This window comes from Stegostoma tigrinum, chromosome 7, assembly GCF_030684315.1.
Source record: "Stegostoma tigrinum isolate sSteTig4 chromosome 7, sSteTig4.hap1, whole genome shotgun sequence".
Lineage (NCBI taxonomy): Eukaryota > Metazoa > Chordata > Chondrichthyes > Orectolobiformes > Stegostomatidae > Stegostoma > Stegostoma tigrinum.
The window spans coordinates 96,291,192-96,317,426 of NC_081360.1; the positions used below are offsets into that span (position 1 = coordinate 96,291,192).

Genomic DNA, 26,235 nt, shown 5'->3' on the forward strand with positions numbered 1-26,235 from the left:
ACAATGTAATTCCAAGTCAGGACAGCGCCTGGCTTGGAGGGGAACTTGTGGTGTTCCCGTGTATCTGTTCTCCTTGACCTTCTGGATTGAACTAAATTAACTCTATTCTCACATGTACACAAACGACTACAGTGAAAAGTTTACAATTTGCCACTTGGGGCTGGAAGTGGTCGTGGGTTTGGAAGGTGCTGCCTGAGGATCTTTGGTGAATTTCTGCAGTGCCTCTTGTAGATAGTAAACACTGCTGCTACTGAGCATCAGTGGTGGTGGGAGTGGACATTTGTGGATGTGGTGCCAATCAAGCGGGATGTTTTGGCCTGGCTGGTGTCAAGCTTCTTGAATGTTGATGGAGTTGCTCCCATCTGGGAAAGAGGGGATAATTCCATCACTCTCCTGGCTTGTGCCTTGTAGATGGTGGACAGGCTTTGGGGAGTCAGGAAGTGAGTTACTCACTGCAGTGTTCCTCGCCTGAGTCAATGGTGCTGGATTTTTACATCTCACAAAGTTTTTTGGCAGTGAAACAGCGATGTGAACCCTACCTAAGAATGATTCCAAATATATATTGTGTTTCTTTGTGTGTTACAGCCTTTTAAAAAGGCAAACATGGAACCGCCTCAGCAAAGCTGTATACATTACCATTCACAGCCACTGCCTGTATCTGCCACTTCATCATTAAACCGGGGTTTTGACCTGCTCTTGTAGCCACTGTATTTATATGACTGGTCCAGTTGAGATTCTGCTCAGCCGTAATCCCTAGGGTGTTGGTAGTAGAGGATTTAATTATAGTAATGTCATTGAATGTCAAGGGGAACATGTTTCAGCAATGATCAACATTTAATTCATATGGAGGGAATTCATTTATCTTCAGTTTTAAAGCAGCATTCACCAAATTGAGTGGGACCCCTGCCCCCCAACGCCCATTGCAATGAAACAGTCCAGAAAGGTAGTAAAAAGGCTTTTGTGTGTTAATGTCGCATTGCACAATTTACCCTCAGGGAATTGAAAGACTCACTTCACAGTAACTAACACTGTAGGGCTCATAGCTTCACAGCCTATTGTGTTAATTGGTGGAAGCTCGCATCCGGCTGCGGAGAATGGAGCACAGCATCTAGAGTGATGTTCCAGTGCAGTCCTAGGGGAGTGCTGCACTGCAGGAGGTGCTGGCTTCCAAATGAGAATTTCAAACTGAGATATTACCCCCTCCCCTCAGGTGGCCCTAAAAGATCTCTCAGCACTGTTTCAAGGAAGAGGCCTTCCCAGTATCCTGGCCAATATTTGTTTTTCACCCAGCACCGTTCCAACAGATTACCTATTCCTTTTGGCGTGGCTGTTGGTGGGATCTTGCTGTGTAAAAAATTTCCCTCACGTTTGCTACGTTTGCACTTCTGCCGATACATCAAAGCCCTTCAGGACATCCATGGATCAGAAATGGCACTGTGGAATTGCAATATGGAGAAATATCCAAAATAGTTGATGGGAGAGAATTTTGGCTGTAAAAGCTGCCCCTTTTTTTTGAGATAGCAAAGTGTGGAGCTGGATGAACACAGCAGGCCAAGCAGCAGCTGCAGTTCCAGCTTTTGTGCTCCTGAGATGCAGCTTAGCCTGCTGTGTTCATCCAGCTCCATACCTTGTTATCTCAGATTCTCTAGCAGCCACAGTTCCTATTATCTCTCCTTTTTTTTGATACTTTTTTCAGTGCTGGACCTGATTTCCTCAATTAATCACTGGTGTTATATGTTTTTGCTTTTTTTTGGAACTTATAAAAATAAAACTTTCTTTCCTTCCCAAACTCCCAATAATTTGCGTTATTTTGTATTCAGCTGGAAGATCAAACATCAAAGCCAGAGAAGGGAAAGGCTGCATTGAGGTAGGACTCTGTCCACTTCATTTACTCCATCTTTCTCTTGTGAATAAACATTTTGTTCTGATCCGTGCTCAGTTCCTGAGTTCTATCTACAGAATCATGAATACCGGCTCTGAAGATTTAAACATTACTATCGGAGATGTGAATTTCGGCACAGTCCACAAGAACTTTGGAAGCTCGTTGTACGAGGTCCTGGATAGAGGATAGTAAGTGGAGGTTTATTTCTGAAATACTTTGTCATGATGTCTACCTTGGATTTCAATCACCACATTATCAGGGCCTCATGGTATTATCGCTGGACTATTAATCCAGAGACCCTGGTAATGTTCTGGGGATCAGCGTTCGAATCCCACCATGGCAGATGGCAGATGGTGGAATTTGAATTTGATAAATATCTGGAATTAGGAATCTAATGATGACCATGAACCATTGTCGATTGTTTGGAAAAACCCACCTGGTTCACTAATGTTCTTTAGGGAAGGAAACTGCCATCCTTACCTGGTCTAGTCTATATGTGACTCCAGAACCACAGCAATGTGGTTGACTCTTAAATGCCCTCTGGACAATTAGGGATGGACAATAAATGCTGCCTGGCCAGTGACACCCTCATCCTGTGAATGAATAAAGGAAAAAAAAAGCCCTCATCTATGTTTTGTAGGTATGTTAGTGTTGTAGCTATGATAGTGATTAAGCAATTCATTGATTATGTTTGAATCCTATCTGTGGTGAGCTGTGTATCTGCAATGAAGAAATCTTTCTCCAGCCCAACATCCCTTGGAGATCTCTGTGCTCCTCCAACCCTGATTTCTTGCACATCCCTGATTTCCACCATCTGCAAGGCACAGGTCAGGAGTGTGATGACTCCCCACCTGCCTGGATGGGTGCAGCCCCAACAACGCTCAAGAAGCTTGACACCATCCAAGACAAAGCAGCCGGCTTGATTGGCACCACCTTCAGCATTCAGTCACCTCATCACCATGAGAGCAATGTGTGCCAACTGAAGTGGCACTTTTTCTAGAAAAGAGAAGATTGAGAGTGTAATTGATTGAGGTCATTTTTAATTTGATTTGATTTGACATGTGCCTAGGTACAATGAAAAGTTTTGCTTTGCATGCTTTACAGTCAGACCATACCATACAAAGCGCATAAGGGTAATAGGAGAGGGTGAGGAATACAATGTTACAGCTGCAGAGAAGATACACAAAGAGCAAGATCAACATTCAGATTCAAAATTTGAGAGGCCCATTCAGAATTCAGAAGCCATTCTTGAACCTGTTGGTATGTGTGTTTAAATGTCCGTAGCTTGGAAGGTTGGAAGAGATTATAACCAGGGTGGGAGGGTCTTTGATGATGTTGACTGCCTTCCCAAAGCAGCGAGAAGCACAGACGGAGTCAATAGATGGAAGGCTGGTATGCGTAATGGACTGGGCTGTGTTCACAAATCTCTGTAGTTTGTTACGCTCCTGGGCAGAGCAGTTCCCATACCAAGCTGTGATGCACCCAGGTAGGATGCTTTCAATGGTGCATCTATAAAAGTAGATTAGAATCTTTATGGACTCGCCCCCCGAGATAATGAAAAATGTCAATAAGTTGGATGTAGAGAAAATGTTACATTCGTAAGGGAGTCTGAAATCAGAGGGGATAAATGAGATAGGCTCAAGAGAGTGGCCCAGAGTCTAAATTGACTGTCGGACTCACTAGCAGGGCTGAATTTTTAAAAATATTTTTTCATTAAATATTGATGGCACTAGCAAGCCCAACATATTTGGCCCAACACTAATTACCCTTGAATTGAGTGACATGTCGGACAATTTCAGACAGAAGTTACGAGCTGTATTGCTGCAGGTCTAGAGTCACATCTGGGCCAGACGAGGTAAAGCACATTTCCTTCTCCGAAAAGACAATTGGTTGTTTAAGCGAACAGTAATAGAGCTATATTGCGAGCTTTATTAATCAAACAGCATTAGTTCCTTTGGTGAAATTTGAACCTATATCTCCAGACCATTAAGCTGGAGCTCTAGCTAGCTGGCCCTGAATGATATTGTCATTGCAGTATCATATTACCAATCACTGTGGCAATAACATAACATTTAAGGGGATGCTGGATCTGCACGTGAGAGAGAAAGAAATGGAAGGGCTTTTAAAATGAAAGCAGAAAGTACTGTAAAAACCAGCAGATCTGGCAATATCACTGCAGTGGTTCAAGAAGGCAGTTCACCACCACCTTCTCAAAGGCAACTAGGGATGGGTAATAAGTCAGTGAGACCCACATCCCACATGTAAATATATAAATTATAACCCATGGAGAGAGAAACAGAGTTAACATTTTGAGGTCAGTATGATTGTTTAGAACATTGAACTTGATGCATTAATGCTATTGCACAAATGCTGCCAGAATTTTTCTAGCACTTTTTTTCAATACATTTCGCAGCTCCAGCATCTGCAGACCTTTATTGTCTTTAGAAGGGTCGCTGGAAAGAGTGAGATGTGGTGGCAAAGAGAGAGGGATCGTGTAAAAACAAATTATACCAGTGCAGCTCAGTTTCCTGTTCCGAACTCAAAGAAGCAGTTTTTCACTTTTTATTTCTTCATTTAGCAGGAGTAGCCATTGCTGGCTGGGCCAGTGTTTCTTGTCCGTCCCTAGTTGCCCTTGAGAAGGTGGTAGTGAGCCACCTCCTCGAACCGCTACAGTCCATGTGCTGTATGTTGACCCACAATACCGTCTGGGAGGGAATCCTAGGATTTTGACCCAGCACCTGCAAAGGAACAGCGATATATTTCCAAGTCAGGATGGTGAATGGCTTGGAGGGGAGTTTGAAGGTGGTGGTGTTCCCATGTATTTGCTGCTTTTGCCCTTCTAGGGGGAAGTGGTCACGGGCTTGGAAGGTGCTGTCTGAGGAGCCTGGGTGAATTTCTACAGTGCATTTTAGACATAGAACACACTGCTGCTACTGAGAGTCAGAGGTGGAGGAAGTGAGTATTTGTGGTTCAGTGGAGGTGACAAGTCAGTTATGGGGTATTAACCAGGACAAAGTTCTGTCTTTAAGCGAGTATATATTAATTTGTAACAGGGTAAACACGGGAAGGATGTTCCCAATGACTGGTGGAGCCCAAAGCCAGGAGTCACAGTCTAAGGATGCAGGGTAGGCTTTTTAGGACTGAGATGAGAAGAAATTTCTTTACCCAATTTCTTGAGCCTGTGGGATTCACTACCACAGAAAGTGGCTGAGACTTAAACATTGAATGTATTCAAGAAGGAATTAGATACAGTTCTTACGGCTAATGGGTTCGGGGAGAAACAGGAACAGGATACTGAGTTGGATGATCAGCCATGATCATATTGCATGGTAGGGCAGGCTCAAAGGGCTGAATGGCCTACTCCTGACCTTATTTTCTATGCTTCTACGAAACAGTCTAATGGATTGCATCTCTGGCATTGATTGGCTGAGAACTTCTATGAGTGACACCACCCCAACCCAACATCCACACCCTCCCCCCAAGCCGTACCCCACCCCCCCACACCCTGCCCCCACTCACCTGGAGACATGAGTCTTGAACCTGGCCAGAACTAGAATGCTCTGGCATGGACCTACTATAGCGCTCCGTGAACCCCACCAAATATTTTTTGTATTTTGGAGAGTGAACAGGAACAAATATCAGGTCTTTTGTTCCACTGATCATTTGTGTGTTTTACACAGCTACAAGGTATCGTGCCAAAACGAAACAACGAAGCAGATTGTGGATGTGGGACTGATCGACTTTGGAGCAGTGTATACACTCATTCTGGCTAAAACGGTGAGTGCAAAGATGAATAATACAATCAGTTTTGTTGGATTAGAATTTGCGGGACAGTGGGAAAGTTGCAGGAGATGGACAGAAACATGGAGTGCAATCTCATCAAAACAGCAGAGTACGCTCGGGGAAGGAAGGCCCCACATGAACTGTTAATTCTTCAGTGGGATTAATGGGAAAGATCTTTCAAAGAGCCAGCACAGGCAGGTTGGACCAAATGGCCTCCCACTGTGTTAGAAGAATCTCCAATTTGGCAAATCCTGCCCAAAACATTGTTCACTGAATTAAGGCAAGTTTTAGAAAACAACATTCCCATCTTAGATCAGGAAATAAGTGCAAAACCAGAGGCCAAGTGATGAATGTTTGAAAGAAGGAGTTAGATTTGGTTCTTAGGGCTAAAGGGTCCTATTTTCTGTGTCTCCATTTGGTGGTTGAATCTGTGGTACTGACCTAGTCATTAATTAAAGCATAGGTGATACAAGTTTGAAAAGACAAAAAAAAATGTTGAGAGAAAGTCCATGGGAAGTTGGTGAAGATTTCATCAGTTGGATTCTAGAAACTTCTTTCCAATTTTCTTTTGGCGAATCTCTGCTGTTTTTGATCTCGAGTGTTCTTAGTTTTAATCAGTCCATTACTGGACGCTATTGTCTTCAAACCCTAGAACTCACTACTTACACCTGTCTACCTGGCTTTCCTCCTCTAAGGCGCTCTTTAAAGCCTACCCATTGGACCAAACTCTTTGGCCCTCTGTCTGAATATTTTATTTTATAACACTGCAGTGACACTTTGCTTCATTAAAGGCACTAAAGAAATGTGAGTTGTTGATCTGAATACCGTCCAATTCCCCTGCCACTTTTATTGATTGATTAGTTGATTGATTGATTCAATTTATTGACATGTATAGAAACATTGAAACATGGAATACAGGAGCAAAAAGAGGCCATTCAGCCCTTCAAGCCCACTCCGCCATTCATCACAAGCATAGCTGATCATCCAATTCCATAGCCTAATCCTGCTTTCTCCCATAACCTTTGATCCCATTTGCCCCAATTGCTATATCTAGCCGCCTCTTGAATACATTCAATGTTTTGGCTACTTCCTGTGGTAATGAATTCCACGGGTTCACCACCCTTTGGGTGAAGTAATGTTTCCTCATCTCTGTCCTAAATGGTTTAACCTGAATCCTCATACTGTGATTCTGTGGTTCTGGACACACCCATCATCGGGAACATCCTCCCTGCATCTACCCTGTCCAGCCCTGTTAGAAATTTATAAGTCTCTGTAAGATTCCCCTGTCCTTCATCTGAACTCTAGTGAAAACAATCCCAACCTGGTCAATCTCTCCTCATGCATCAGACCTGCCATCCCTGGAATCAGCTTGGTAAATCTTTGCTGCACTCCCTCAAGAGCAAGAGCATCCTTCCTCAGAAAAGGAGACCAAAACTGCACACAATATTCCAGGTGTGGTCTCACCAAGGCCCTGTATAACTGCATTAACACATCCCTGCTGCTGTACTCGAAACCTCTCACAATGAAGGCCAACATACCATTTGCCTTCTTTACCGTCTGCTGCACCTGCATGCTTACCTTCAGCAACCGGTGCACAAGGACCCCCAGGTCCTGCTGCACACTCCCCTCTTCCAATTTACAGCCATTCAGGTAGTAATCTGCCTTCTTGTTTTTGCTTCCAAACTGAATAACCTCGAATTTACCCAAATTATACTGCAGTGTACCCAAGTACAGTGAAAAGCTTTGTTTGTGAGCAGTACAGACAGATCATAGTAAGCAAGGGCACTCAGATCATAGGGTGAAAAAAATAGCTTAGACAGAGGAAAGTATACAGGTTACACCCCACAGAACATGCATGAGGCAAGATCAGCATTAACAAGCTCAACTAATGAAGTTAGAGAGGCCCATGCAGCAGTCTAGTAACAGCAGGGAAGAAGCTGTTCTTGAACCTGTTGGTGCGTGTGTTCAAACTTCTGTATCTTCTGCCTGATGGAAGGGGTTGTAAGAGAGCATTACTGGGATAGGGAGGGGTCTTTTGATGATGTTGGTGGCCTTTCCATGGCAACAAGACATGTAAATGGAGTCCGTGGGTGGGAGGTTGGCTTCTATGATGGTCTGGGCTGTGCGTACAACCTTCTGTGGCTTCTTGACATGATATCTCTTGGGTTTGGAAAGCACTGATTTTTTTCCTGTTACGTTCCACTTTCCTCCAGCCTAAAGACCACAGCATGAAGATTTGGAAGACCGAAGACGTCAAAGCGAACACCATGCACATTGCATGGCAAATCCCTCAGTATGTCTTGATGTCTGCTGGAGAGGTTATGTTCTCTATCACTGGTGTGGAGTTCTCTTACTCACAGGTACTATAATGCCCCTGAGCTTGTCCGACATTGCTGGGCTGAAACTAAGAACAGAAAGGTATTTCGACAGGGACTGTCGGATGCTTTGATCACAAAGATATATTTTTGTTTTGATCAGGATCATGTGCAAAAATACCAAAATAAGGGGGAAAGGACATTTGTACTGCATGAGATGATTGCTAGATGATTTTTTTCTAGCATCTGATAGACTCAGAGATTGAACGAGTTGTGGAATTTTCGGCAGTGATTAATTCGGGAACTAGAAGTCTAAACTAGAAACAAGAGATGGCCATTCAACCCCTCAATCCTGTTCCACCATCTAATGAGGCCAGGCTGATCTGTGACTCAACTTCATACCCCTGAATTTGGCCTATATCCCTCATACCTTCGCTTAAAATAAATTATGCATCTCAGATTTAAACTCAATAACTGAACCAGCATCCACTGCCATTTGTGGATGACTTCCAAACACCTACCACCCTTTGCATTTAGAAATGCTTCCTGAAGTCTCTCCTGAACGGCCTGGCCCTAATATTCAGACTATGTCCCTCTTTCTGGAAACACTAACCAATGGAAATAGTTTATTTTAATCCACCCTGTCCTTTTCTGTTAATATCTTGAACATTTTGGTCAGATCACACCTCAATTAAATGCATCTGTTCTGAGTTATACATTTATTACAGTTGAGAAGGAAGCCATTCTGCCCTTCAGGTACATGCCAGCTCTCTGCAGACCAGTCCAGACAGTTTCATTCACTCATTCTCTCCCCATTTTCTCTGCAAATTTATTTCCCTTAAGCATTCTAGAACCACAACGGGCAGAGATGAACAGCCAAAGCTACTCCCAGGATAGGAGAGTACAAAACTAGAGGGCATTGCTTTACGATGAGAGGCGAAGATTTAGAAAGGACCTAAAGGTGGTGCACATATGGAATGAACTGCCTGAGGAAGTGATGGAGATGGGTACAATTACAACATTTAAAAAAACATTTGGAGAGGCACATGGATAGGAAAGATTTAGAGGGTTATGGGCTGAATGCAGGTAAATGGGACTAGTTCAGTTTAGGAAACCTGGTCATCATGGATGAGTAGGGCTGATGGGCCTGTTTCCATGCTGTGTGACTCTATGCCCATCCAGCTTGCTTTGAAATCATTGCCTCCACCCTCACCACACACATAGGCAACAAGTCCCTCGGTGGCACAGTGGCTCAGTGGCTAGCACTGCTGCCTCACAGCTCCAGGGACTTGTGTTCAATTTCAGCCTCGGGCGACTGTCTGTGTGGAGTTTGCACATTCTCCCTGTGTCTGCGTGGTTTTCCTCTGGGCGCTCCAGTTTCCTCCCACGGTCCAAAGATGTGCTTAGTGGATTGGCCATGCTAAATTGCCCGTAGTGTTCAGGGATGTGTAGATTAGGTGGGATATAGGGGGAATGGGTCTGGGTGGGATGCTCTGAGGGTCAGTGTGGACTTGTTGGGCCGAAGGGCCTGTTTCCACGCCGTAGGGATTCTATGATTACAACTCGCTGTGGAAAAATGTTCTTCCTCACATCCTCGGCTGTATCTCTAACACCAAGCCTAAATTCATCTTCCTGCAGTCCCCACAACATAGCACAGTACAGCACAGGAACAGGCCCTTCGGCCCGCCATGTCTGTGCCAACCGTTATGCCATTTTCCTGCAGGTGTTCCATATCCCTCAATTCCCTGCTTATACGTGTGTCTGTATAAATACCTCTTAAACATTGCTACAGCATCTGCTTCGACCATCTCCTCTGGCAGTGCATTTCAAACACCTGTCACCCTCTGTCTGAAAATCCTTCCTTGACGTCTCCTTTAAACTTCCCCGCTCCCACCGACCTAAAACCTCCTCCCCCTTGTATTTGACATGTCCACCCTGTGAAAGAGACTCTATTGATCCACTCTATCCATGCCTCTTCTAATTTTATATATTTCTATCAGGTAGCCCATCTATATTTCCGCTTTAGGAAAAATAATCCAAATTTGTCCAACCTCTCCTTGTATCTAATCCACTCCAATCCAGGCGACAACCCAGTAAATCTCTTTTTTCACCCTGCCCAAGGCTTCTGCATCCTTCCCGCAGTGCAGTGACCAGAACTGCCCATGGTTCACCAAATGTGACTCAAACACAGCAGCAACTTCTTTACTCATACAGCCAGCATGCCCTGTGCCTTCTTTATCACTTAATCCACTCGTGTTGCTCTTTCAGGGATTCTGAACCCCAACGTCCCTCTGTACGTCAATGCTCCTAAGGGTCCTGCCATTTACAGTGCTATCTGGGAATAGTTTCCTCCTATGCCTTGTACAGCATATTAAAACATGGCTGTGGTCAGATGGGGTCCTGCTCGCCTCACCGAAGCCCTTTGTCCGCGCGGGCCTTGAATTGATTTGTCTGTAGCACTGTGCTACCACTGGGTCACCGCCAGGTTTCCGCTGCAGTGTGTGAGCTGGCCTTGTTTCTTTACCAGAACCTCCTGTTTTATCCCGCCTACAGGCAACGATGAACGCGTGTGTGTCCTGAACCTGGAAGGAGACAATTTGTCCCCCCACTACCTCTTGTGAAGCACATCCAGTTACCACAGAATGGGTCACAGGAGAAAAAAAAAGGCCATTTGATCCATCTAATCCCTGCTAGCTCTCTGCAAGAATAACTCAGCCACTTGTTCACCACTTCCCTGATTTTCTTTTCTGTTGATTCTGTCTCCCCCACACTCTCAGACAGTTCATTCCAGACTCTAACCATTCGCTGTCTGTAAAGAAATGTCTTCTCATGTGTCAGGGATAGTAGGAACTGCCGATGCTGGAGAATCTGAGATAACAAGGTGTAGAGCTAGATGAACACAGCAGGCCAAGCAGCATCAGAGGAGCAGGAAGGCTGACGTTTCGGGCCTAGACCCTTCTTCAGAAATGGGGTCTACAAGAGGTTCTAGAATGGGTTCAGAAGGGTCTAGGTCCGAAACATCAGCATTCCTTCTCCTCTGATGCTGCTTGGCCTGCTGCGTTCATCCAGCTGTACACCGTCTTCTAATGTGGCCTTTGTTCTTTAGCCAATCATCTTAACTCAGTGCTCTCTAGTTCACAAGCTTTCTGACAATGGGAACCGTTTCTCCCTCTCCACTGTGCCCAGAGCCCTCACAATTTTAAACATCTCAAACAACTCACTCAACACCTTGACTGCCACATCTGCACCCAGGATGAGTCATTTCACTCCTGCACATCCCAGATGTCCTCATTCTTCATCCAGCTCCACACCTTGTTATCTCAGATTCTCCAGCATCTGCAGGTCCTGCTACCCCAGGACCAGGACAGATCCTTGTAGTACACCACTCATAACTGAGCGCCATTGTTGAATATTTTCCATCCACTACCACCCTTTGTGCTCTAAGGGTCACCCCAATCTGCCACATTTCCCCCCATCCCATGCCTCCTTAATTTCTGCATGAGCCTGCCATGGGGAACCTTATCAAACGCCTTACTTAAATCCATGTATCACACATCCACTGCTCTACCTTCATCCATGTGTTTGGTCACCCCTTCAAAGAATTCGTTAAGGTTTGTGAGGCATGATTTGCCCCTCACAAATCCATGCTGACTATTATGAATCAAACTGTGCCTTTCCAAGTGATCATAAATCCTATCTCTCAGAGCCCTTTCTAATAATTTTCCCACCACTGACGTAAGACTAACTGGCCTGTAATTTCTGGGGTTATCTTTATTCCCTTTTTTGAACAAGGGAATGACGTTTGCCTCTATCCAATCTTCCAGCACTATACCTGCTGCCAGGGAGGGTGAAAAGATCATTGCCAAAGGCCCTGCGATCTCTACCCTCACTTCCCATAGAATTCTTGGATAAATCCCATCAGGCCTGGGAGACTTATCTGTTTTCAAGTTCCTCAAAATTCCTAGGACATCTTCCTTATTAAGGTCAACCTCCTCTAGCTACCAGCCTGTTTCACACTGTTGTCCCCTACAACTAGGTCCCTCTCAGTTGTGAATACCGAAGAAAAGTATTCATTAAGGACCTCTCCTATTCCTTTAGGCTCCGTGCACAAATTCCCTTTACAACGCTCAATCAGCCCTACTCTTTCTCTGGTCATTCTCTTGTTCTGCACATGCATGTAAAAAGCCTTGGAGTTTTCCTTGATCGTATCTGCCAAGGTTTTCTGTTAGGAGAGATATAGGGGCGCTTTTCTCAAATCCTCTTCTCACTCTCCTAAGCCCTTTCTTCAGTTCCCTCCTGGCTAACTTGAATCCCTCTGGAGCCTTTTCTGATCCTTGTTTCCTAAACCTTATATAAGCATTCTTCTTCCTCTTAACTAGTCGTTCCACCTCTCTTGAGAACCATGGCTCCCTCACTTGACCGCATCTTCCCTGCCTGGGGACAAACATATCAAGCACAAGCAGTATGCATTCCTTAAACAGTCTCCACATTTCAATAGTGCTCTTCCCTGACAGCATCTGTTCCCATTTTATGTTACCCAGTTCTTGCGTAACAGAATAATTACCCTTCCCCCAGTTATAAACCTTACCCTGCTGTATATACCTGTCCTTGTCCATGACGATTGTAAAAGTAACAGAGTTATGATCGCTACCACCAAAATGCTCTCCTACCAACAGGTCTAACACTTGGCCCACTTCATTGCCAAGCACCAAATCCAAAGTGGCCTCTCCTTATGTTGGTCTATCTACATACTGTGCCAGGAATCCTTCCTGAACACACTGGACAAAATTGACTCCATTTAAACTATTACAACTAAAATGTTTCCAATCAATATTTGGAAAGTTGAAGTCACGCAGGACTACAACCCTGTGACTTCTGCACCTTTCCAGTATCTGCCTCCCTACTTCTCTACTTCACTGCAACTATTAGGGGGTCTGTAAAAAAATCCCCAACAAAGTGACTGCTTCTTTCTTGTTCCTGACCTCAACCCGAACTGACTGTATAGACGTATCATTCTCAAACTGCCTTTCAGTTGTTGCTATACTCGCCCTGACTAGCAATGCCACTCCCCCACTTCTTTTACCACCCTCCCTATTTCTTTTAAAGCATCTAAATCCTGGAACTTCCAACAACCTCTCCTGTCCCTGAGTTACCCAAGTCTCTGCAATGGCCACAACATCATAGTCCTCTTGTTGCTTTGTCACTCCATCCTTCCTCTGAAGAAGCAAAGAGTCGCACTACCTTCACTAACCATCAGGGGGAGCCAAGAGGCAAGATCTAAAATCCAAGGGATGTTGGAATTACTGGATGAGATCCCATCAAGAACTTCATAGTTCATTTGCTAATTTCCTGATAGTCATCTGATATGAAATAAGGGAAACCACAGTGGACCAGGGCTTTATATACCATGGCTCCAATTTTATTTAATTTATTCAAAGCCCTGCTACACTGACCATGTTACATCACAAAATCATTCACACCAGGCAATTAACCCCCTTAAGATTGCCATCACTGAATCCCCCACCATCAACATCCTTAAGGGTTACCATTGAGCAGAAAGTGAATGGGACTCACCACGTAAACACAGCAGCCACAAGAGCAGGCCAGAGGCTAGGAATACCGCAGCCCGTAACTCACCTCCTGACTCCTCAAAGCCTGTCCACCATCTACAGGGCACGAGTCAGGATTATGGTGGAATATTGCCCACTTGCCTGACTGGGTGCAGCACTGGGCCGTAGAAGGTTGAAAGGCGACCCTGTAGGAGGTTATAAAATAATGACGGGTTGATAATGATAGTGTTGCTGGTAGATGTCTTTTCTGGAGGATAGGGGATTTCAAGACTCGGGGGAGCATTTTTAAAGTGAGAGGAGAGAGATTTAAAAAAAGACATGGGGCCAGATTTTTTACCCCAGAGTGTGGTTTGTGTGTGGAAAGAACTTCCAGAGGAGGGATTGGATATGGGAACAGTTACACTGTTTAAGAGACATTTGGATAAGTACGTGAACAGGAAAGGTTTAGAGGGATTTGGGCAGGAGCAGGCAGGTGGGACTAGTTTAGTTTGGGATTATGGTCAGCATGGACTGGTTGGACTAAATGGTCTGTTCCCATGCTGCATGACTCAATGACCATTCAGAACAAAGCAGCCCGCTTGATTGTCACCCCATCCGACACATTCAACCTTCACTGACTTCACCACCAATACAACGTGAATACCATCGATGAGGTGCAATGCACTAACTGACCAAGATTCCTTTGACTGCACCTTCCAAACCCACGACCTCTATCACCTAGAAAGACAACAGCAGTAGATACATTGGGAACGCCGCCACCCACAAGTTTCCCTTCAAGCCACTCACCTGAGTTGGAAATTTATCGCTGTTCCTTCACTGTCACTGGGTCAAAATCCTGGAATTTCCTCCCTAAAGGTGATGTGGGTCAACCACAGCAGGTGGGCTGTAGGGGTTCAAGAAGGCAGCTCACCACCACCTTCTCAAGGGCAACTAGAGATGAGCCAGCAATATCCACATCCTTTGAATGAGTTTTTATAAAAAAAAATCGTTAGCACCCAGAAGGGACGCTCAAACTATTGTGTCTGTATGGATCTCCTAAGGAGCCATTTTCTTACTGACATCCCCCATCTCTCTTCCTCTGTAATCACACATTCCTCCTCCTCCTCAGATATTCACAGTGCTTGGAAAATGTAGAAACATTTATGGCAAGATGGAGGCCCATCATGTATGCATCAGCGAAAAAGTAAACCATTGGCCTCATGTCATCTTCCAGCAAATTTAAAGCATAGTACACCAAACAGGATTTAGTTCTTCTTTCTGGGCCACAGTCACATATACCTCACTTTGCAATCCCAAGTTGCAGAAAATGGTTATTGTACCTTGTTTGCTTTTACTGAGAACTTAATTATTGAGCAATGGGGAGGTCACATATTTTATTCTTTTCAAAGTGAGAAGTCCAAAGATGCGCAACTTAGGTGGATTGGCCATGCTAAATTGCCCACTGTGTCTGGGGATATGCAGGCCAAGTGGGTCAGCCAGGACAAATGCAGGGTTACAGGGATAGGGTAGGGGGTGTGGGGCTGGGTGGGATACACATCAGAGGGTCGGTGAGGACTTGATGGGCTGAATGGCTTGCTTCCACACTGTAGGGATTCTCTGATTCTGTGGACTCTTAGGATCTTGAATGAATTTCACAGGGAGAATGATTGAATTTGATTTCAGTGCTAAGACTCAAAGGGAGTTGGAGAAATACATGAAGAAAGTAAGAGCTGCCGATGCTGGAGTCAGGGATAACACAGTGTGGAGCTGGGGGAACACAGCAGGCCAGGCAGCATCAGAAGAGAGGGAACGTAGAACATAGACCAATACAGCGCAGAACAAGCCCTTTGGCCCTCCGTGTTGCGCCGACCTGTGAACTAATCTAAGCCCCTCCCCCTACACTATCCCATCATTATCCATATGCTTATCCAAGGACTGTTGAAATGCCCCTCATGTGGCTGAGTTAACTACATTGGCAGGCAGGGTGTTCCACGCCCTTACCACTCTCTGAGTAAAGAACACTCTCTGTGTTAGCTGACGTTTTGGGTCGGGACCCTTTTTTAGAAAAATACATACTTGAGGAAAAAACAAAGAGATTCGAATTGCTGTGGTAGCTCATTCAAAAAGCCAGACACAGCATGATAGGCAGAATGGCCTTACTGTGCTGTAACAATTCCGTAACAATTTTTCAGAATCATTGATTTGTTTTGGGGAGGAGATTTTTCCAGTGCACAATCACTGCCATTTTTATTATTTCAGGCTCCTTTAAACATGAAAGCTGTTCTCCAATCTGGCTGGCTCCTCACTGTTGCATTTGGCAATATCGTGGTAATTATTGTGGCCAAAGCTGCTTACATGGAACAGGTATGTGACCCCATCATTCTACCATTTACTGCTCTGTGACCCACTGACACCAACAGCGTAGCCCGAGTCCTGGACAGAGCAGCTGCAAAACTGTCCGATGTATTAAGACCAAAACAGGCAGAGAACAAATTGGCAGCTTGCTGGTTAGAAAGATTTCTTCAGGATGGACAGGAATGTCATAAATTGTGAAAATTGGAAATTCGTGGTCATGTTGCACAGCTATCGTAGGTGCGTGCACTTGTACCAAGCACATGTGTTGTGGGTGTGAGTGAGCAGTGATGACTAGGTGAAGTTATCCCAGTTCTACCCTCTCTTAGAGAGAGATGACTTGTGGTAGTTTAACCTGTCAGTCACACTGCCTCAGGCAAGGGGAGGGATTGAGAAGTAGAGTCCTTCATGGTAACCCTTAGCTGGTGCAGGAATTGAACCCCTGCTGTTACCATTGCTCTGTACTGCAAACTAGCCATCCTGCTAACTGAGCCTGAACAGTGGCTGCATGTAAGTTGTATTTCTGTGGTAGCCATGACTGTGTGTAGTTGTGTCTGTGTGTTAGGTGTGTCTGTATTTGTGTGTTTACTGTGTTAGCTGTTTCTGTATCTGTGTGTTAGGTGTGTCTGTGTGTTAGTTATTTCTGAGTGTTGGCTATGTCCGTCTGTGTGTTAGTTGTGTCTGTGTGTTAACTACGTCTGTCTGATAGCTATGTCTGTCTGTTAGCTGCGCTTGTGTGTCAGTCGTCTCTGTGTATTAGTTGTGTCTAAGCGCTAGTTGTGCCTGTGTATTAGCTGTGTCTATAACTGTGTTAGCTGTACCTGTGTATTAGTTGAATCTACATCTCTGTGTCAGTTTTATCTGTGTAGTTATTGTGTCTGCAAATTAGGGATGTATATCTTATAGTAGAAAAGTACATTTTTTTTAACCTTGGAAGATCAGGACAGTTTCCTAGAACAATATGTTGTGGATACAACAGGTAGTTTTGGATCTGGTGATGTGCAGGGAGGCAGGTTTAATAAATGATGTCAGAATAAAAGGGAGCAGTGACCATAACATGGTAGAATTTAGTTCTCAGTTTGACAGGAAAGAACTTGGGATCAGAAACAATTGTACTAAGCGGATGCAAAAGCTGTTACAAATAATTGAAGATAGAACTAGCTGTATTGGACTCGGATTGGAGGTCTGCAGCAAAGAAACAACGGCACATATTTAAGAAAATAGTTCATGACTCACAGCAATGACATATCCCAATAAGCAAGAAGGATTCTAGGAAGGGCATAATCCAACTATGGTTAACCAGGGCAGTAAAGGGTAGCGTCAGATTGAAAAAAGCAATATACAATATGGTAAAGATTGTGGTAAACCTGAGGATTGGGAAGTTTTTTTTAAAAAACCACAAAAAATGACTAAAAAAAACTAAAGAGGAAGGAAATAAACTTTGAGGGTAAAGTTGCAAGCAATATCAAAATGAACAGCAAGAGTTTCCTTAGAGAAGCCAAAGTGACCATAGTCCTTAGAGAAGGAGGCTAGGGAAATAATGGGGAACCTGGAAATGGCAGAGTTGAATAACTATTTTACATCATTTTTTCACAGTAGAAGACACTAATAGCATCCAAAAATTACGAAATATGTAAAGAGCAAGAGGAGGAGAGGAAATATGTACAATAACTAAGACCAGAGAATAAGTATATGAGGGAAGCTAAAGGGCCTGAAGACCAATATTTCCCCTAGACCTGATGGGATGCATCTGGGATATTAAAGGAAGTAGCTACAGAGATATTAGATGCTCCAGTAGTAATCTTCCAGGAATTCCAAGATTCTGTCGCAGAGTTCCAGAGGATTGGGCAATGCCAATGTAGCACCCTTGTTTTGAAAAGAGAAGGAGACAGAAAACAGCTAACTATAAGTCACTTGGTTTAATATTTGTTATTGGGAAAATGAGATTGTATTATGAAGAACATTGTCAAAGAACATTTAGAAATGCAGAATATGATCAAGCAGAATCAGCATGGCTACATGAACAGCAAATCATATCTGACAAATATATAAGAATTCTTTGAAGTGGTAACAAGCAGAATAGACAAAGGGGAAGCAGTGGGTGTAATAAATTTGGGTTTTCCGAAGTGCATGGATTTGGGAGTATTACATTAGTTTGGATAGAGGATAGGCTAATTAACAGAAAACAGACAGTGGGGCTAAGAGAGACATTTTTAGGATGGCAACCTGTAACACATGGTGTGCTACAGGAATAAGTGCTGGGGCCACAATTATTAATGAGTTGAATGAGAAAAACAGATGTATTATAACCAAATGTGTGGATGAAACAAAAATATTTGGGAAGGCAAGTGGTGAGGATGACACAAAATATCTGCAAAGGGATATAGACAGGTTAGTGAGTGGGAATGAAACTGGCAGATGGAATATTAGAGTTATAGATTATACTGCATTGAAATCCCGATCAGTGATGCATTTTAGGAGGTCTAATAAGGGAATGAATGGTAGATCCTGAGGGAGTACTGAAGAACAAAGGGACCTTGGTGTATAATTCCATAGATCCCTCAAGGTATCAGTACAGGTAAACAGAATGGTAAAGAAGGCATATGGGAGGCTTGCTTTCATTAGCTCTAACATAGAATGTAGAAGCAAGGAAGTCATGTTACAACTTCATAAAACATTGGTTGGGCCATGGATGGAATGCAGTGTACAGTTCTGGTCACCACAGTACCAGGAGGATGTGATTGCACTAGAAAGGGTGCAGAGGAGATTTTTAAAAATTCATTTATTGCCCATTTCTAGTTTCCCTTGTGGTGGTGTTAGTGAGCTGCCTTCTTGAACCGCTGCAGTCTACCTGCTGTGGGTTGACCCACAATGCTACTAAGGAGGGAATTCCAGGATTTTGATCCAGCGACAGTGAAGGAATGGCAATATATTTCCAAGTCAGGATGATGAGTTGCTTGGAGAGGAACTTAGAGTTGGTGGTGTTTCTACTTGCCTGCTACCCTTGTCCTTCTAGGTGGAAGTGGTCGTAAGTTTGAAAGGTGCTGTCTGAGAATCTTTGGTGAATTCCTGCAGAGCATTTTATAGATAGTACACACTGCTGCTACTGAGTGTTAATGGTGGAGGGAGTGGATGCTTGTGGATATGGTGCCAATCAAGCAGGCTGCTTTATCCTGGATGGTGTCAAGTTTCTTGAGTGTTGTTGGGGCTGCACTCATCCAGGCAAGTGGGGAGTATTCCATCACACTCCTGACTTGTGCCTTGTGGAGGAGTCGTGTGGCTGGCATTGGCATTCCTCCTGGAAACAATAAGGACTGCAGATGCTGAAAGCTGGAGCAAATAAATGTGGATCTGGAAAAGCACAGCAGGTCGAACAGCATCTGAGGGACAGGAAAGTCAACGTTTCAGGCTGAAACTCTTCGTCAGGTGCCCCTCCTGCCTTTCAAAACGCTTGTCCAATTATTTTTGATGCTTAAAAACACATGTGCTTCACTCACACCCAATTCTGAGCAGTATATCTGCCATCCTTACTTGGTTTGGCCAACAGTGGTTGAGTTATAACCACCCTCTGAAATGGCAATAGCAAGCCACTGAGGTCAGGGGGCAACTAGGGATGAGCGATAAATGCTGGGCCAGCCAGTCACACCCACATTGCGTGAATATCTAAAGAATAAAGTTGGTTAAGAGAATAAAGTTGGTTAAGACTTTCAAAGAGAAACAATGGGCCTTCTGTGTTGTTGGATTCTCGGAGAGTAATTGTGACACATCGCCTGTTTCCTCTCTTCCTCCTTGCAGTGGGCCGAGTTTTTGCTGTTTGCTTGCCTTCTCTTCGCTGTCTCCATCATTTTCTCCATCATGGCTTACTTCTACACTTATGTGGACCTACTGATCAAGAAAGGGGAGGACCAGGAAGAGGTGATTGCTTCACTGTACCAGGATATCGCCCTCAGCTCAGCCAACAAGCAGACAAAGATGTAGAACATCTCCCACCCTCCTCGGCTGCTCACCTTCTTAACTTCCTGCTTTGTGTGTTACTCATTGAACACATTCTGTCGCCATGTAGCTACGCCTCAGGGTCTTTAATCAGGAGTGGATTCAGAGTAATGCGTACATAATGTTTCTTACTTTGAACATCATGAGGGATAGAGGGGAATTCAAAGAACTTATTTTTCACCTCCCCCACTCCCCAGCGGATCTTTCCAATGTGAATTGCCTGGTCCTGGTTGCTCTCTGACACAGCTGATGGGCTCTGCCATCCTCAAATACAAATCACTTCAGAGAGTGGTTTAAGAGTTAACAGTGAGTTAGTTAACGACTAGAGTCGCATACAGACCAGCCCAGTGGAAGAGAGCAGCTATCCTTTGCAGTTGAACATTTGTGAACTACCTTGATTAGAACAGCCACCTTTACTGATACAAGTTTTCTGATTCCAAATTCTTCAGTTTGGACTTCTCAAACTGCCACTGGAGCTGCTGGTTGGGTGGGAGATAATTTCCACAAATGTTTTCTGGCCAATGAGTCCACTATCCTACCCAAATTCACTCACAGGATATGAGCATTGCTGTCTAGGCCAGTTTTTTTGCCCATTCCTAATTACCCTGATGGCACTAAGAGTCAACCAGATTTCTTGAGTCTGGAGTCATAATTAGGTCAGACCAGGTAAGAATGGAAGATTTCAGATGGGCTTTAAGGCAAATGACAATGGCTAAATATTCACCAGCCGTCTAGCTTTGTTTTAATTCACTTTATATTTTAAAAATGGAATTCAGACTTCACCATCCACCAGAGTATTTGGCCTGAGGTTCTGGATTCCTAGCCCAAAGACATTGCCACTACACTACCTGACCAATCTCCTGCCCAGCTTCAATTTAAAATTATTCATGGAACCAGCTTCTCCCATCATTTCAGGCAGAAGATTCCAGTTCCCAACAACTTACAGAGTAAAAACACTTCTCTTCATCTCCCCTTCAAATCTGTTCCTTTTCCCAATAATTGATTACATTTGGTGGATGAACCTCAGCAGAGCCCATAATAAGGAAATTTCTCATTCCTTTGTTTTACACAACTGTGCCCATCATCCCAGCCTTATTGTTTAGACAATAACTGGAATTCTTTAAAGGAAGATTAGACTTTACATGGACAACTGGCAGCTAGGAGGGGTCTTCAAGTACAGCTCAACTGCAAGACTGTTGCTGTATCTACAGGCTACAGGAGATCCTATATCTTGAATTGTGGTGGATGGTAAGGATCAGCAATTTAAAACTCCGAAAGGTTCATGCACAACATGACAGGAAAGAAACAGCAGGAAAATGGAGAAACGAGAAGTTGCTTGGGTTCCCACCCCAGATTTTTACTTGCTGCTGAATACTGCATTGGTACAAAGGTCCAGAGATGGTAGAATGTCATTGTGGTAGGGTGGGGGGGAGGCGTGCTGGGAGAGAGAAATAGCCACTGTGTAAGTCCGTTGAGATGTCAGTGGACATTCTGTGCTGGATGCTGAAATGACATCAGCAGATCCGGCAGCCATCTCTTCCCTCTGTCCGGGAAATTAGTGGCACTCATGGTGATTTTTCATGACAATTCCACATCCTGATCTACCTCCTTAGTTCTTCTCCCTAATAAGGATATATCTACATCTGTCTTTAAAATATTCAGTGACCCCTCCCCCACCCTCCTGAGATAGGGAGTTCCAAACCTACTCAAACTGTCCCAGAAGGGCAACGCCTAGTTTTAAAATAATGTCCTGAGTTCTTTGGCTCACACATGAGGAAACGTGGCTTCCACATTTGTCTGGTAAAGACCTTTAAGGATCTTACTTACTTCAATCGAGGTTCCCCTCACTTTTCCAAACTCCAGTAGACACATGCCAGGTTTGCCTATTCTTTCTTCATAAGACAATTCACCCATTGCTTTTTGAACCTAGTAAACTATCTCCAGTGTACTCGCATACATCTTTAAATAAGAAGCCCTAAACTGCATAGAATATTTTAGAAACGGACTCACCAAAGCCCCATAAAACTGAAGCTTCCTTCCTACTCTGTTAGCCCCTACACCATGAACCCCTGTTTTGATACCATTTTATGTGGAAATCCCAGAAAGGTACATCGAGAGGCGTCCCTTTATTCTTAGTACATGCTATTTTTTCTCTCAAAGAACTCCAGTAAATTGGTTAAACAGGATTTCCCTTTCACAAAATAATGCTGACATCTCCCAATTACCTTCAGTTTACCATTGTACTTGCCTATAATCTCCATAATGGTCAATTCTAACACACCCCCCCCCCCACTTTACTTATGTCAAGCTAACAGACCTATAGTTTCCTGTTTTCCGCCACGTACTCCTCTTGTTCAGGGAGGGGAGTTAAATTCGCCAACAATCCTGGAATGTTGGAAAATTCACATCAACGCATCCACTACTCCATTAGCCTCCTCTTTAAAAAACCTAGGGTGAAATCCATCTGGACCAGGAGATCAGCCAGTCACAACTCCATTTGTGTGGTCAGTACTACTTCCCTCATGATTTTAATTTCAACAAGTTCTGTTCGCTGCAGACTCCTGATTTCCAGCTATTGCTTAAAAGCTTTCTTTTTATCCTCTATGGTGAAGATAGAAACAAAATATGTACTCATTTTATCCCTATTTCCTTATTATCTGCTATTAACTCCCCATTTTTACTCTCCAGTAAACCAACACACATTTCTTCTTTTCATAAACCTCCAGGACCTTTTGCTATCCATTCTTTTACAGTTCGAATGAGCTTTCTCCCTCATTCTTCAGTTCTTTTTCCTAATTAATCTTTTAGTCATTGTCTACCTTTTTTTCTGTTTTGTCTAATCATCTGACCTGCCACTCTTCTTTGTGCAATGATTAGCTTTTTTGCTTAAGTTTGATGCTTTGCTTAATGTCATTAGTTAACTGCAGAAAGTGAGATCCCATCCCTTCCACTTAGAGTTTATCTTTACAATAGAAGTAGTTCTTCTGAGATATTCCTGTGAATATCCTCTTCTACTTCTTTGTTCATCTAACTCTTAGCGTAGTAACCTGGTTCATGCCAGCTAGCAGAGCTTTCATGCTCATATGTTTCTTATGTTTAAAATGCTATCCTCGACCCAATCTTCTCACTTTCAAACTGAATGTAAAATTCAATCATGCTGCGATTGAAGGGTGCCTTTACTCTGAGGGCATTAATCCTGTCTCATTACATGTTGCTGAGTCTAATATATGCTGTGCTGGTTTTCCCCAGATAGTGCTGCCTAAGAAGCTATTTCAAAAGCAACCCGTGAACTTTTCATTCATGCCATGATTGTCAATCTGATTTAATCAGTTTACGTACAAAGTAGTCAACATTGATTATTCTTGTCCCTTCATCACAAACCTTTCTTCTCATATACTTTGTTCTAAATTGTTTTGGTGCCTGTAGATCTCTCTATTCAATGACTTCTTTCACTTATTGTTCATCATGTCCATCCAAATTGATACTACATCCTGGTCTTTTGAACCAAGAACACAAACCATTGTGTCAATGTCATCCTTGATGAACAGTGTTACCTCTCCACCTTTATCTAGTTTCCTGCTCTTCTTGCCAAATATCCCTCAATATTCAGGACCCATTTTGTCATCTTGCAGCCACATTTCCATCTTGGTTATCAGGTCATCCTTATTTATTGCAATACGTGGCATCAGTTTGCCAAGCATATTCAGATATAGGGCCTTTCATTTCATATTCTTGTTGCCTTTGTAAAATCTACTCTTCTATGGTTCATTCTGTCTGTCCCTTCCTGCTGTTCTCTGACCCCATTCCCTATATCATTTTGTACACTTTCCTTGATTCTAACCCTTGATTTGCTACATCTACCCAAGCTGGGCTCCTTACTTGTATTTAGTTTACAGCCATCTCTACTTTCTAGCTGTATGGTTTGAGAGAGTGTTGCGCAGGATACGACATACCATCCTAATGCTACAGACCCCACATTCACGAGGGCTGATTCCATGTTCCACAGATTGAACCCACTTCTCCCCAACCAGGTGCTGAGCTATTTAGCTGCTTTGCTAACGTTCATGCCCTCTGCAAATTGGTATATGGCTGTGGCAATAATCATTACCCTTGAGTTTCTGTTGAGCAGTTCAGTGTCCATTTCATCACACTGTCAAAACAAACCTAATTCCATGCCCTGTCGATGACATTTAAAGTCAGAGAGATCAATAGCTGAGCAAAAATGCCCTTCAGCCCATTGTGCCAACCTTGGTCAAAAACGACCACCTAACTATTCTAATCCCTTCATTCCACCACTCGGCCCACTGCTTTGTAAGCATTGTCATTGCAAGCACACAGCTAAATACTACTAAAATGATACAAAGGTTTTTCTCTGCATCAACCTTGCAGGCAATAAATTCCAGGTTCCAGTTTGTGCTTGTATATTGAATGCCATAACTGATTCCTCTGCCCTCCCCACTGTAAGTTTCTGAGCCAGGCCCCTGAACTCTCTAGGACTGATGATCAGACTGTATAAAACAGTGTCTATTCCCCTCACTATACTATCCCTTACTCCCACTAATTTCTTGGTGCTGTCTACACTTGAATGGCATCCTGTGCCATGGTTAGTCAGCTCATTCACTCTGTAGCCCCCACTCGCATCCAAACAAGTTGAAAGAAACTGAAACCTGGTGGACAATTGCAGAGCTTTATACTCCTGCAATACTGCCTTCTGAATCGCCTTACCTGCCTCACTTGCAGTCAGACATTCCTGTCTGGACATTGAGTAAATCAGACTCAAGCCTAAATGAAACAAAAACAGAAATTGCTGGTGAAACTCAGCAGGTCTGGAAGCATCTGTGGGAAGAAAGCAGAGTTAACATTTCAAGTCTGTTCAGTCTTCATCAGAACTCAGATCCTAAATGATGAGACTGCCTCCTGGTCCAGGGAAACCCGAATAGTTTTCCCTCTCGCTGAAGTGCCGCGACAATTGCAGTTTGTCACAAACTCTTGAGCAGAAGCTACTGGAGGTGTAAACACTTACAGTAGATGTGCCATAGACAGGATATAAGGGCAAAGAACTATTAACACAATTATAGAGAAGACGCCTCACCTGGAGCATTGTGTACAGTTTCTGGTCTCTACCTAGGGAAGGACATAACTGATTTATTGGGAGGGCAACATAGGTAAATAAAGCTGCTTCTTGGTAGAATGAGATTGTTGTATACAAAGAGGTTTTGTAGACTAAGCCTATATTCTCTGGGGTTCCGAAAATTAGAAGGAATCTATTGAACCATAAAGTTCTTGCAGGGATTGACGGAGTCAATGATCAAAAATGTTTGGGGAAACTAAAACATAAGATCACAATCTCAGAATAATTAGCAAAAAAAAAGCCATTTGAATAGGATTGTGCACAATGCACAGCTGAGAAGCAGGCTATTTTGCCCAACCAGTCCATTCCTGATATTTTTGCACCATTCACTAAATCTCCCTCTATTCCCTTCTTCCTCTTGTGCTTGTCTACCTTCCTTTAAATGCATCAATACTTTTCATACCAACAAATTGTTTTGTAGCAGATTCCACACTCTCAGCACTTTCTGGGTATAGACATTTCTTCTGAATTTAGGACAGAGATGAGGAGACATTTCTTCGCTGGGAACAGTGTGGATCATTGGAAATCTCTACCCCAAAGAAGATTTCTTGCTGGGCATATTCAAGAAAGGGTGATAGATTTCTGGTTGTTGGAAATTAAAGAATGGGGAAAATAGACAGGAACGTTGACATAGAAGCAGTCTTGATGGGACTGAATGGAGTAACACTGTTTGTGCTGTCTGTGTTCATCCTTGACAAAGACACAAGAGGGTGGGGATTATCTGCCTCACTCACTGTGGAACCACGCACCAACCAAGGAGGCCGGAAACAGCTTCAGAAAATATGTTTTGTACACCATCAACAGGGAACTATCAAAGAGACAGTACTGGTCCTGAAGTTCAGAGCTGTGTTCAACCATTTGAAAAGGAGAGTAAGCAACTTTTGAGCTTTCTGCAAATGAATATTTATATCCAAGACAGAAATCTAAACTCCATTTTCTAAATAACTGGCTATTTATGAGAACAATATGTATTTTGCAAATTTTTATCTACTAATGTAACTGAAGCATTAGTAACATCAAAACTGTGAAGTAAAGTTATTCTTGGACTGACTCTGTGTCTGGCTCTTGCTGAGCTTTAGCTGTCCTTTATGTCCGGTTTTCCCTGTAATTGACTGATTGCTTGTTGTAGATGGATGGAAAATCACTGCAAGCTGTTGCCTTTTCCATCAACTCTCCTCACACTGACATAGTGTGTTAATTCCCTTCCTAGCATAGTATTGAAAGGTACTG

The 26,235-nt window shown here is 43.5% G+C and overlaps 1 protein-coding gene across 2 annotated transcripts in view; it reads left to right on the top strand.

The window, feature by feature from the left end:
* The window catches only part of slc15a2 (solute carrier family 15 member 2), a 111,886-nt gene extending 85,840 nt beyond the window's left edge, over positions 1-26,046 (top strand). For both annotated transcript variants that reach the window (XM_059647527.1, XM_059647528.1), the window contains 6 exons: positions 1,821-1,867; positions 1,960-2,070; positions 5,563-5,659; positions 7,879-8,025; positions 15,789-15,893; positions 19,677-26,046. In XM_059647527.1, coding sequence (XP_059503510.1) covers positions 1,821-1,867; positions 1,960-2,070; positions 5,563-5,659; positions 7,879-8,025; positions 15,789-15,893; positions 19,677-19,859 — 690 coding nt within the window. In that variant the 3' untranslated portion in view covers positions 19,860-26,046. The remainder of the gene's footprint in view (positions 1-1,820; positions 1,868-1,959; positions 2,071-5,562; positions 5,660-7,878; positions 8,026-15,788; positions 15,894-19,676) is intronic.
* Positions 26,047-26,235: the final 189 nt, after the last annotated feature.